General features: G+C 27.3%; 1 protein-coding gene across 1 annotated transcript in view; it reads left to right on the top strand.

Annotated features, from left to right (window-relative positions):
• Nucleotides 1-1,246: 1,246 nt before the first annotated feature.
• LOC119683086 overlaps nt 1,247-13,207 on the top strand; it is a 128,172-nt gene continuing 116,211 nt past the window's right edge. The window contains exons 1-4 of the mRNA XM_038096695.1: nt 1,247-1,403; nt 1,480-1,669; nt 1,756-1,824; nt 5,225-5,269. Of these exons, the coding sequence (XP_037952623.1) occupies nt 1,280-1,403; nt 1,480-1,669; nt 1,756-1,824; nt 5,225-5,269 (428 nt within the window). The 5' untranslated portion in view covers nt 1,247-1,279. The remainder of the gene's footprint in view (nt 1,404-1,479; nt 1,670-1,755; nt 1,825-5,224; nt 5,270-13,207) is intronic.

Raw genomic sequence — 13,207 nt, 5'->3', positions numbered from 1 at the left:
ATAGGATTTTGAACCATCATGTTTATTCTGAGATTCTAAAGAATTACTAACGATTTAATATGAACAACTGTTAGAGTTTCTAATAAACTTTAAAATGTCCTGTACAAAAAAGTTCCAGATATTTGCTGGTTAGACGAAAAATAAATAGACATGTTGGAAACTCTTCAATAATTGTAGGATTCGTATAGAAAATATAGATGATAATTTATTTCTACTCCACAAAATTTATAAATGTCAGCATATTTAAATTTTAGTTTTGTTTTGGCGCACAACTAAATTTATTAAATTACCTTTAGAGATTTGTGATTATATAGACAAAAAAAAATATTACATTTATTTAAAATCGGAACTATACTTTGATGAAAATATTAATGAGAATATGACTGTTATATCGCAATATTGTAATCCAAAAGTTGAATAGAAATTGATATACCTAAGATTTATTCTGCAATTCTTGTGATTTATTATTAATATAATTTAAACAGATTTTAGAGTTTTTAATTGAATTTCACAACGTTCTATATATTAACGTTCCAGGCAATTGTTGGTTCGATGAGTCTTTCATTAATCTCTTTCTTATATCTATCTTATCTTGTCTTATCTATCTTTCTTACATTATATTTCTTATATTATCTTTCTTACATTATATAGACATTTAAAATCAATGCGTTTTTATCAGCATTTTATCTTAATATATCGCAATACTGACATTAAATCTATTTTTCTTGATTGCTCGATTTTTCTTTCTTAATTCTAACTGTAATCGAATAAGAAGAGATAATAGATTAATCCTTTTCTTGCTATAAATATTAAGTATGTTGAAAATGTGAAGTTTGGCGTTCAAGATTCTACATATTACAGAGTTCCAAGATAATTGTTGGAGAAATAGAACTATAATCTGTAACATAGGTTCTTTTCATTTCATTTAATTAAAAAGAAACGTTTTTTCGGTATTTAAAACCGAAAAACTACTTCTTTTACTCTTTAGATCATAAACTTTCGTAGTCTTACAATCAAACATTTTCAGTTATGATTCTTTGTTAAATATCTTTTCTATTTGAATTGTTTCAAATAATGTAATTACCAGTACTATTGTATTTATTTTCATTAATATAATACAAATTTTATATTAAAAGCTTTAAGTACATTGAATTCTAAATGGTATTCATCATTTAATAGAAATATGTAATTAATATATTAAATATATTAAAAATTATTAACTTAATTTCTTTATTTTCAGTATCTTTTTTTTAATAAAAATTAAAATTAAGTGACAGCAATGGCTCCTATGCCCAGCATTAAAACTGTCAAACCTGATACTAATTTTTTGTATGTGGGAGCAGAAGCTGAAGAGGAGTCAAGCGATTCTAGTCCAATACCTTCAAGTCCGCCCTCAAGCTCCGGTAATACATATACACATACATCCTACACATAAATCATTTAACTTATTTAACATGATTCGCTTTCTTTTTCTCTCAGGCCAAGCAAAATCACAATGTTCCTCATTATCAGATGGTGAATCATTTGAGGGTTATGGTGAAAACGTCAATGGCAGCCTAAGACATACCGCAAATGGAAGCGCAAATGTTGACGATAACTTAAACGAGACCGGCGGTGTCGAGTTACAGTTGAGTCGTTTCACACCGCAGAGCAACTCATCTACAAATAAGTAAGCCTTTGTTTTCTTAATGGAGTGTTAGAATTTGCATTAATTTTTCTCTCTTTCTGCACTTCATTTGTTATGCCCATTTTTAGCGATGACGACTTGGACATGATACCGCGAGATAGCTGGGCACGCAGAAGTTTGCGCCGTGCGCCCACAAGGTAAGTGGCTCGAGTGTGTTTTGAGGTCTTAATTTAAGTCTAACATAAATTGGTCGAAAAAGCATTTCTCAAAATCGACAAACTATAATTGTACTAGACGCCATTTTATGTCTGTTGGTGTGTGTGTTGTTTTTGTCATGGTTTTTCGTCGAATTTTGACGTAATTACTTTTGTGGCTATTCGTGACCGGTTTTATTTTAGTCAGATTTTGATGTTTGTGTGTTATTTACATTTTTTTTTAATGCACAAATCACAAATAACAAATCAAAGAAAAAACCGGTTTTGTTTTTGTTTGTCTTGCTTGTCTGTCGTTATTTTTTGGTATTTACATTTTTATGCTTAGTTACGATGAGAACATTCCAATAAAAAAGTTGCAAGTGAAGAGAGCACTAATGTAAGCTTAATACTCTTAGTAATACTCTTAAATGACCACTATTACTATTTAAGGGTTACCATCATATTTTTTGTTAAAGAATAGTTTTTGGTTTTTCGTTAAATATAATATATTAATAAAAATTTCAAACCTATAACAGGAATTCAAAATAAAAATAAATAAGTAAATAAATAGGTATATCGCAAATTGTCACGATAGTTCCCTTTTGGTTTCCCTTTAGTTCCCATCTTAACTGAAAATATAGGATGGAATATATGGAATATATATCCCAATAAAAGACAAATAATTGATATTAGTTGTATAGGGTATTCTTTAAGCTGCATGAGAACTATCTATATCGATAACTATTGTTTGACAGCTAAGAATGTCAAACTGCGTTGACATTTCTGTTCAGTAAGGTTTGGGAATTCATCATGAATCATTTAACGCTATATCAACGCTTCCAAATTGTAGAAATTTACTTTGAAAAATAAAATAAATTTGTTTGCGAAGTTCATTGAGCACTTCGTCCATTTTATGGTCAACATAAATCGGTCTAGTGAGTAAGTAATTCTTGCCGTTATTGATCATTTTACTCTTTTCGATTCGAAACCATGAGCAAGACAAGGAAATTGTCTTGAAGTTAACTTGCACACTTGTTCGTGCGTTTTAACGCCTCTCGATTACTATTTATGGGGCTATGTTAAGTTATTAGTTTATGCCAACAAACCAGCAAGTTTGAAACATTGAATGCCCAACGTGTATGCCACCATTGACGCCATAAGGTCATCTTTATTGAAAAAAATAGTCATAAATTGGACTGATCGAATGAATCATGTAAATTGTACCCGCGGCAGACATGTGTCGGAAATAATTTTCAAAAAATAAATGCCATGAAATCATATACGAGATTATAATAAAAAAAATTTTATTTCAATAAAATTTCTGTCTTTAATTATCTTTTTAACTTCTTATGCAGCTAATATCCTATATTTATAAAATTATTTTAGTAAGTGTATAATAATAATATTAATAATATTAGTAATAATATATTATTTTAATAGGTGAAGAACTTGTTGCAGGAGAGGCTTCAGTTTAGTGCAGCAAGAACTGTTCTGATCCAACTAATATTAAGGTTCACTTTTCACACATCTACTCATCATATATAAATCCGTTTATTTATGTTGTATACCAAAAACACAGTTTGATAACAAATTATATAGTATTTATGTTCAAATCTTTTCTGTGTTGATCTATGGTATGGGTCCATTGCATCGTTATTTCAAGACTTGTGATATTTTCATCAGTTTTGCTCTTATTCAATCTTACTACTCTATCCCAAATTTGACAATTCATTGCTATTTTGTACCATTAGGGCGCCTCTAACATGATATTATTATTATTCATATTAGGTAGAATAATGATAAATCGTAATTTATTAAATGCGTTGTGCAATCTTTGGAGAAAATTCCTCAACTAATCTTTACAAATATATGCTATAGATATATTTAACAATGAAATTATATACGCCTAGTTCAACGTTTCAAATCTAATTAATTACATTCTTTAATTGTGGTAGTTAACAGAGAACTGCCCCGTTTGGATTTGAAGACTCCTAACGAATTTCAAAATAAGATAATCATATTAAAGACGACATACTTTTGAGGTTATATAGTAGATTTCATATTTATTTTCAACTAAAGATAAGAATCTAATGAATATAAGTTGTATTTGAATTAATAAGAAGAGAACTATTCTATTAACTAGGAGTTTGTTTGTGTTTTCCATTTTGGTAGTATTCAACGACATTTGGTCGTCGAACTTGATGAGAGATCCGGCTGTTTTTGTAACTAATGATATATTCAAAAATATTCGGAATGATTGATTGTAAATTTTTCCATTTGCTTTATCCTCATTCTAGAACTTTTAAAATATACAACTCTAGCATTTTGTTTGTAACACACATTTTTTATTATTGCAATTAATTAATTATTAATAAATATGTTAAGTCTATAAACTGAAATTATAATAAATGAAAGAATATATAAATTAATAAATAAACAAAATTATAAGTTTTTAATATTTATTTCATTTAAATCAATAATATATATTACTAATATAAATTATTTTATTTCAATATCAAGATTAATATTATATAATAAATTATCTATCATAATCATATTATCTATCATATTATACTCATAGTTTATACATTACACTTATATATATTAACCAAGAAACCAAGAAAAATAATATATGAGTTTAACATATTAAAAAAATTTTAAATTTGATAATAAAACAATTCTTTAAACAATATAATGAATATAAAAATTAGTCATTTAATAAGTTTTTATTAATAGTTTTTTGTTTTTATATATTTTGCGTAAATATTTATTAAAGAGGCAAATACGTTTGATAAACAAGTATTATTTTAATTGATTATAAACATTTAATTAATTTAGATAATGAATATTAAATTTAGTTAGTTCTATATGATTAATTTTTATATTATAATAATAATAGTGTTATTTTTTATTTTTCTTTTAATTTTTTATTTTTTTTTAATTTTTTATTTTTTTTTAAATTTTAATTTTGTTTTATTAATTTTTTATAACTATAAGTTTATGTAAATATTTACTTATATACATAGTCTTTTCCTTTAAAAGTATAACAATAAATAGTAATATTTAACTAAAACTGATTCAAATTTTGTGTAAAATTTGAGCTTTTCAGTTACGAATTGTGTAACTACGTTCAAACATTATAGCACGGAACATGTTGCATAGTTTTTGTTCGTTCAGTCTTTCCAGTTACAATTCTGCTTTTAAGAGAACTTATTTAGCTTTAAGAGATAAATATTTTGATGACTGAAAATGGCTTTAAAGTATATTGAAAAGGCCATCAGAGACAATGCAATTTTTTGTTTAAGAATTTATTTGTTTAAATTTATGATTAAATAACAATGCAATTATAATGACATAAATTATTTACCAATATTTTTTTTATCTTTTTTCTTCAAATATTTAGCAACCCGGAAAGCTTGCAACACCGTCGTTGGGGCTCAATGAGACAGTAAGCCAAAAATTCATTTGAAACCAATTTATTTTTATGCTTCTTTTACTTGCTTTTTTCTTGTGCTTGGTTTTGGTCTTTGCTTAGTTGACACTTCTTTCAGTTAATGAACTCCTAACAAATTTCATTTGCATTCCCGGCATGTACATAATAATTTCATTTATAACAAATCAATTGTGCAGACACAACCACTCATACAACCATTTGGCTATAAGCCAATTATAAATAATTAATTCATTTTGAGAAAATTATTTAATTAAAAAAAAAAGAAACTAATATTTATTCAGATAATTGGACATAATTAACAATCATATTAATTTCCAATTAAATTTAATAGAGATATTCGTAAAATTATTTAACTTTTTTAATTAAATTAATATCATTTAAACTTATCTAATATTTGTTTCAAAAATATTAAGTTTAAAAGGGTTCAAACTGTAATGAAAAAATAACAACAAAAAATAGATTATTTAATTGAATTCAATTTTTTGTTGTTGTTTCTTCATTACTGTTCGAACCTTTCTAGTTAATTTTCACGTCATATTCGACAAAATAAATCAACGTTACATAAAGTTTATTTATGATGTTTAGATTTTAAAAAACAACAAGCCAATAAAATATTAATTTACAAGTTCGTAGAATAATTATTTAAACAATTTAAACAGACTTCAGTTTCATTGAGCAGCGAAATTGACCTCAAAACTGATACATTCTTGTCAATACTTCTATAACATTTAGATGTGTTTTTAAATAACTATTATATTTGAATTTGTTTCCAAAAAGAGAATTCAATTTGAAAAATTAAATTTCTTTTAGAACCATACCTTTTTCCCTGGAATAGTCTACTAGTAGTTTTAGGGATATTGAGTGATATATCCATTTAAAAACTTCTATAACATTTCGATGTATTATTACAGAACTTAAGTAGCAAAAATAAAATTTAAAACTCAATTTTAGTTGGGACAATATTTTTCTTACTGGAACATCATGCTGCTAGGAGTTCTAGAAAAGTGATCAATACATTTATTTAAACGGTTTTTTAACATTTGGACAGTATTTTTTTGAATATTTTTCATTCAAACATCTTAATAAGATCTGATAAGATTCGTTATTGATTGTTAAACTCTTTTGTTCCACTTGAATTCAATGATTTGTTAAACGTTTTTGCTCCTTTGAACTTTTTCAAAATTATTAAACCAAGTAATATTTCCTCTTCATATAATTTTATCAGAAAATTTATTCATATGAAAAATATTTTTCATTTTCTTTAATATACGGTTAAGTATTATTATTATACTTGAAATGTTCTATATTTCCTATCATAAAATTTATCCCAAAAATTTATGCTCAACATTGCAATAAAAACTTGCCTCTTTATTGACAGTTTAATTTGTCAGAAATTAATTCCGTTTAGGCCAGATTAATTGCCAGAGATTAGCAGGATGTTTATGGGTATTTTTCGAGAATTTTATTTTGCTACTCGTATGTCACATAATATTACGAAACATTTTCTTGTTTTCGCAATTTGATAAAAAAAATATTTATATTTATATATATATTTGTATCTTCGTACTTGTTTTTCAAAAAGAATTTAGATCAAAGCAATTACGTTTACTGCAATATTTTTGCGATGTACATTGCCGAGTTCTTCTTGATTTTATGCCAACTTCTTTGTCCAAACCTCTGGCAATTCTCAGCATATAACTGGTTCGCATATCACGTACGTGTCTGCTCAGTTATAAATGCCACACGAGAGTGTAAGAAGACAGACTCGGATAAGAGGTAACAAAGATGCTTGGGTTTCGAGCCGAACAAAGCGAAAAGGTTGAATGGTTTCTTCTGTTAAACCCTTTTCTTCAGTCTTCTTTGGCTTTAATGAACACGCAGTGTGAATATGGCATAGCAGCACTGAACTCCAGTGCAGAGTTTGTCATGGGTTCGTTTGAGTTCTTGTGGTGCGCATTGCGCATGTGCACCGTCATATCTTTGGAATGCGAACATTGTCTGTCGTTGGCGTGTTGAGGAAGAAGTAAAAATATTATTCACATCATGCGAGTGAAAACAAGTTTTAACAATATTTTCCAGTTAACTTCAATATGAGGTTTGAAATTAAAAAAAAAAAAAAGAATTGTAAAAGTTTTATTGAAATGTTAAAAGTTAAGTACTTAAATGGGGAAGCAATATGTAGATGAACGTAGAAATGGACATGACATGAGAGAATAAAGAAATGGTTAGCTCGACATAAAAAGGTCTTAAGCTAGGGTCATATAATCATAAAAAAGTTTTAATATAGTCTTGGACTGTATTGACAAGTGAAAATATTAAATATAGTATATATTGACTGACTCTCAGTATTCAAATTATAAAGATAACAGTGTTAGAGTTATATCACCAAAAAAGAAATTTACAAACATTTAAAAAATTTTTTTCAATATTTATAATACCTTCTAATAATAATCGTAATAATAATCATAATAATAATCATACAAAAAATCAGAGATTATGTTCTAATCTCAACTTAAATATAAGAAGAAGATAATGTCAGACATATCCCTATTAAAAATGACATTTACATTAATTTAGACGTATTTATTTGTATAGGAGATGGTTAATAGTTAAGAAAGTGAAATGTTAATATTAATTGAAAATCAAAATTATATTTTGAAATAATTGGTCTTGTGATAAGCAAAAAGCTTTAAAGACTTTCGTTATAATGTGACACTTTCAACTATGGTCCTAGAAAATATCTTATACGATATATATTCTTTAATATTTAAATTAAAAAAAAACAAAACAAAAAAATAGGTTATAAGTTTGCATGATTTGATTTCCACTTTCATAAAGATATCCTAAGGATTATTTTATAATAAGAATTCCAAAAGTTACAAAAATATGGATATTAAATTTCCTAAAATTTCTGAAGTAGCATATGGTGACCCTTAAGAAAAGGTGTTCTTCTTCTTTCTTAGCATAACAGTCCTGGTTGGATCAGTGCTTCCGCAACCAATTTTTGCCATCTGATCGATCTGATTCCCAGTTTATCGTAACATCCAAAGTATATGTTGTGGTTTCATTAAAGTATGAGTTTTTTGAGGTTGGATTGTAAACCCTACGCTCAACTCCCTTCTAGGAGGGTCAGATATGAATACATGCTTTTGTTTTAATCAGTAACCTACTTCTGAGGTTGCGACCTATGCCGTTGATTTCCTGTAGAGATTCTTTCGCCACCGTCTCCAACACATAGTAATCTTACTAATTACCATGTAAGCCTACTGACCTTAACTTCAAAATGTGTTTCATTTGCTACATCATATGGCTACTACATATCGCTTCGCCGAATACGATATCGTTTGCTCTTTAACGCATTGTCCAGGTCGCGCCACGTAAAGGCTGAAACTAGGAATTTGCATTGAAAGGTTACGTATTCACATCGATGTACATTTGCGACTCATGTTAATAATTATGGAACAATATATTCTATGGATAGCCTAAAATCAGTATTTAAGTAAGGCTTACATGACTTAATTTAAGTAGCACAGGTTTACACCGGCTATTTCAACTGATTCTGTTAGTAAAAATCCAAAAAGTAGATTATAAAGAATAGTAATTTTACTTTTTTAAATTCTGTTTTATTAAATAATTGACGATATTTTGGGTTTGTTTTAGTAAGTCGGTATAGAGCTCCAACTTTGACTGGTGAAAGGTAAAGAGAAGAGAAGTTTAGTATGTTTGCCAAGATTGTTTAAAGTTAAGAATCCTATGGTGACATTCTATTTACTTTAAGTGTATATCGTATAATCTCTTTTAAAATAAAATTTTTGTTAGCTTTCAATTTTAGTCTACGATTGAATTAGGTCACTATGCTTAATTAAAAATAGTCATTATTCCCATTTCTATAACATAATTCAAATTTTCACTGAACATAAATTTCTCTACTAAAATAATTGCTTGAAAGTGTAATTAGTCAACTTTATAGCCTTGGTATATCGATGATGTTGCTATACGTCCCTATTAAAGAACGATAATAAACCTTTAATGTAAAAATAAAAATTAATGAATACAACCAATTATTACAATCCTATAATGCTGATAAGTCCGCAGGGCATCAAAATGGAGAGAAATGATGGAAAAGCGATTTTATTGCAGATTTAGTTGAAGATTTTAATAATATATACGAATTTTGATGATTAATTTTGGAAATTGTATTTAAAATCTATTAATGCACTTTTGATTGCTGTACTCCTAATAATATGTTTAAATATATAATATTCGTTTATTATTGCTTAACTCTTTAGGTAAGTCCAAACGTTTATTTTTAATAGTTTTTTATTCCAAAAATAAAAATAAATTATTTTGCTTTTAATATTTGGTATAGTTTAGCTGATATCTAGTTTTGAATGCCTTGAGGAATTCATTTTAAGAGTTAATTTTCAGAGAGATTTCGTAAAGTAGTGAACCACAACAACAAAATTCTTTTTTATATTATTTTAATTAATTAAATTTTTGGCTGACCAATATAGCTGAAATTATTTCTTGTGTTTAATTATTGGCAGGGAAAGAGTTCGATTCCTAGTACTCGTAGTTGTAGTTCACTACTTTTCGATAACTATAACATTATTTAAATAAAAAAAGTGTTTATATGGGGTTTTATTTTAAAAGTTTATATCATTGGCATAAACATAAGTGAATTACTTTATCATTTTTCAAATCTTTATTTAAATTTTATCCTAAATCTATTTCAAAATCTTTAATATACTACTCTCCCAAAGGTATCATAGGTAAAATACTCCTTTAAGTGTCAAAGTTTTGTCCAATCATTGTATCTAAATTGGAGTATTAAGATATTATTAGGCTAATATTTCGCTTTAATGAATACAATTCGAAGCTAAAATATTTTGTCTCAAATTTTTCCGTCAACTTTCTCATCCTACTTTGCATCTTATGTATTTTTGCTAGGTCAAGTATGATTCTAGTAAAGTAAAATCTAAGTTGATAATATATTGTATATCATTATAATCAGCTTTTTTTGTTTAATCTATTTATTATTTAATAACTAACTATTTATTATATGTAATTAGCAAAAAAATAAAAGTTTGTGTCTTGCTTTATAATTGAAAGTTTAGATTGAAACTCTTCTATTTATTTTCAAATAAGAGCACTTTATAGCTACTACTTGATATTACATACAGCATTTTAATATAATTTAAGATACAATTTGACTAATGCGCTGTAATTAACAAAAGACACGAGCAAAATTAGAATGCAAAGAAGGCGAAGTGAGCTAATGAGCTAAGATAGCTTAAGATAGCTTATTATTATTAAATTAGAGGGAAAGCAAGAGTCTTAATTTTTATTTACTTACTGCTCAAATGCTACACATATGTATTTATTTATTTTTTTTTTCTCTTTTTTGCAAAATTTAAATTTTGTGTTTAATTATGCATATGAAGTTTATGAAACTGAAATGATTACAAAAAAAAAACAAAACTTCAATAGCAATATTTCATATTTTTAGACAAGTGCTTAGCTTTTCATTTGACATGAGAAAAAATTACTCAAGTGTGAACTCAGAGTTCTGAACTTACTGAGAAAAATTCAGTTTTTTCTTTACTATCTTCAACTTAAACTTAAATGCATTTCAGATGTGGGCTATATGTGAACCGTTGAAATTGCAGTAATTAGTATGCCACTTGAAACTTCGCTTCAATGGGAAAATTATGAGAAAAATTTATAAAGAAAAGAACTGTTTCTGAATAGATATTAACAATTTTATATTCTACTCAAGTGCAGCAGCCCAGCACTTTGTTGAGACTTTTCACACCTTTTTTTTTTTCTACTTAAAGCTTTGTTGCATTTTTACAATACATCAAGTGAAGGAATTATTTATGATGATGTTATACTTATATAAAACAAATGACTTGCTTTTTCCAAACAATTTCATACTGGGTACACTTTTCTTCTCCTGTGTACTATATTATATAAATATTTGCCTGTCGTTGTGCTGGTTCACACCCAAAGGATGCATTTGAAAAATTGCCAAAAAGAGTTTTTAATAATGCAAGGAGTGAAATAGATTTGTTAGTTTTGTGTTAAAAGCGGTATGAAGGTAAAATGTTGCTTACATACTTGCATGATTGCAACATGTATGAATATACCTCGTTTTATTTGTAGCATATTTAGTACAATTTATCATACAGAGTTATCAAAAAGATTTTAAATCTGTGTAAAATAGACATGATGAAAAGCTTTAATATTAAATATCACTATATCATCATCAAAGATTAATGTTCAATGAAAAGTTTTGCGCCTTCTGTGTTCGTATATACAATAAACTCAACCATAAGAAAGGAAAGATTAATATGCTGTTTTATGATTTTTACTATATAAAAGTACATAAATTAAGTTTCATTATTAAAAACTATTACTTTAAAAACCTATATGGCCCGTGTTACTTTTTATTGCCCCAGAAACTGAAATTCCTACTCCAGGAATATCTTTTCCTGGCGATTGCGGTCATAAAAGAAAAATAGCAGAAGGACATAGAAACTCTACCTCAATAAGTTTGCGAAAAATATATTTACGTTGGGTCAGACGTTGTCTTAGTTGCTACACCTTTTATAAGAACAATTTTTTTATGCTTTATGTAATCATTTCTTATACCTTATACAAGAATATACTAGTATCTAATGTAATTGCCTGCTGATAAACTAAAGAATACATGTCGAATCGATCAAAAGCCAGAATAAGAGAGTCAAAAAACATCTATATAATCTAGATATTTCAAGCAGTAATAGCTGTAGACTTAGTTACGAAGAAGTGGAAACAGCAGAACACAATCTGTGTCACTGTGATAATCTTGCCAGACTTAGAATTCGGTACTTATCAACGACCACCAATACACTTATAACGAAATTATTCAACATCTCTCCAAAAGGCATAATGGCATTTTTAATTGCTAGGCGTCTATGGAATTAAAGTGGGTTTGTCATAATAATCCTTAAAGGATGCAATGACGTGGTAACATAGTTCTTAACCCTTTCAAAATCGATCCATCTATCTATCTACTAGTATCTACTTGTCATGCTATACACTAATAGGAATAGCTTAGATAAGATTTGGTAGATTGTTGATTTACCGTACAGTACAAATGTAGTATATTAGTACGCTGTTATATCAACTAATAGCTGTTCATCTCATTATCGCTATTCATTGTCACTTTCTAACTTATTTCTTAAAACAGTTTTAGTAGTTATTTCTTTATTTTTTCTTCCCAGTTTTTCTAAATTCTGTATTTAAAACTTTAAAAAAAAAATATTTTTTTTAAGAACTTCCTAATTCCATGCTAAATTTTTTACTTTCCAATCTTACAATAGAAAATATGCAAACGAAAGAAAAAGCATCTTGAGCCGTTAATGTATTTATGGTTTCTTGCGGAAACAATTATTTGAAAATCTTCGGAAGACTCTGAGCAAAATTAAAAAATTAAACTACGGTTAGACAAAATATACATTAAGGCTGAAATAGCCGAAGAAGCTGAATGCATTGCAGAACAAAGTGAAAATAATAATTGTGGAAGTGCAGCGAATGCTGAGGAAAATTTGTTTATAATGAAAATTATTGCAGCGGAAAATATAGTTTTTTTTTTTATTGTTGTCTGTGTTTGTAAATTTTACAACAGTTACAATCAAAACAACCTCAAACTCGCATAAACAATCTCAACAGCGAAATGATACGCGTTTTTCAGAAGAAATTTCTTGAAATGTTTAAGTAGAAAATTTATGTGTGCACAAAACAAATGATTAAGGCGAGGGAAAATTCATCACGTTGCATCGCAAAGATAGTAATTAAGAGTTAATTCAAAAATTTTACTAATTTTCTTCCATAAGATATATAGACTATTTGGTTTCATTTCTAATTTGAAATTTTTAAAAAATAAAA

This window comes from Teleopsis dalmanni, chromosome 1 (genome assembly GCF_002237135.1).
Source record: "Teleopsis dalmanni isolate 2A chromosome 1, ASM223713v2, whole genome shotgun sequence".
Lineage (NCBI taxonomy): Eukaryota > Metazoa > Arthropoda > Insecta > Diptera > Diopsidae > Teleopsis > Teleopsis dalmanni.
This window is presented reverse-complemented; position numbering and strand designations above follow the sequence as displayed.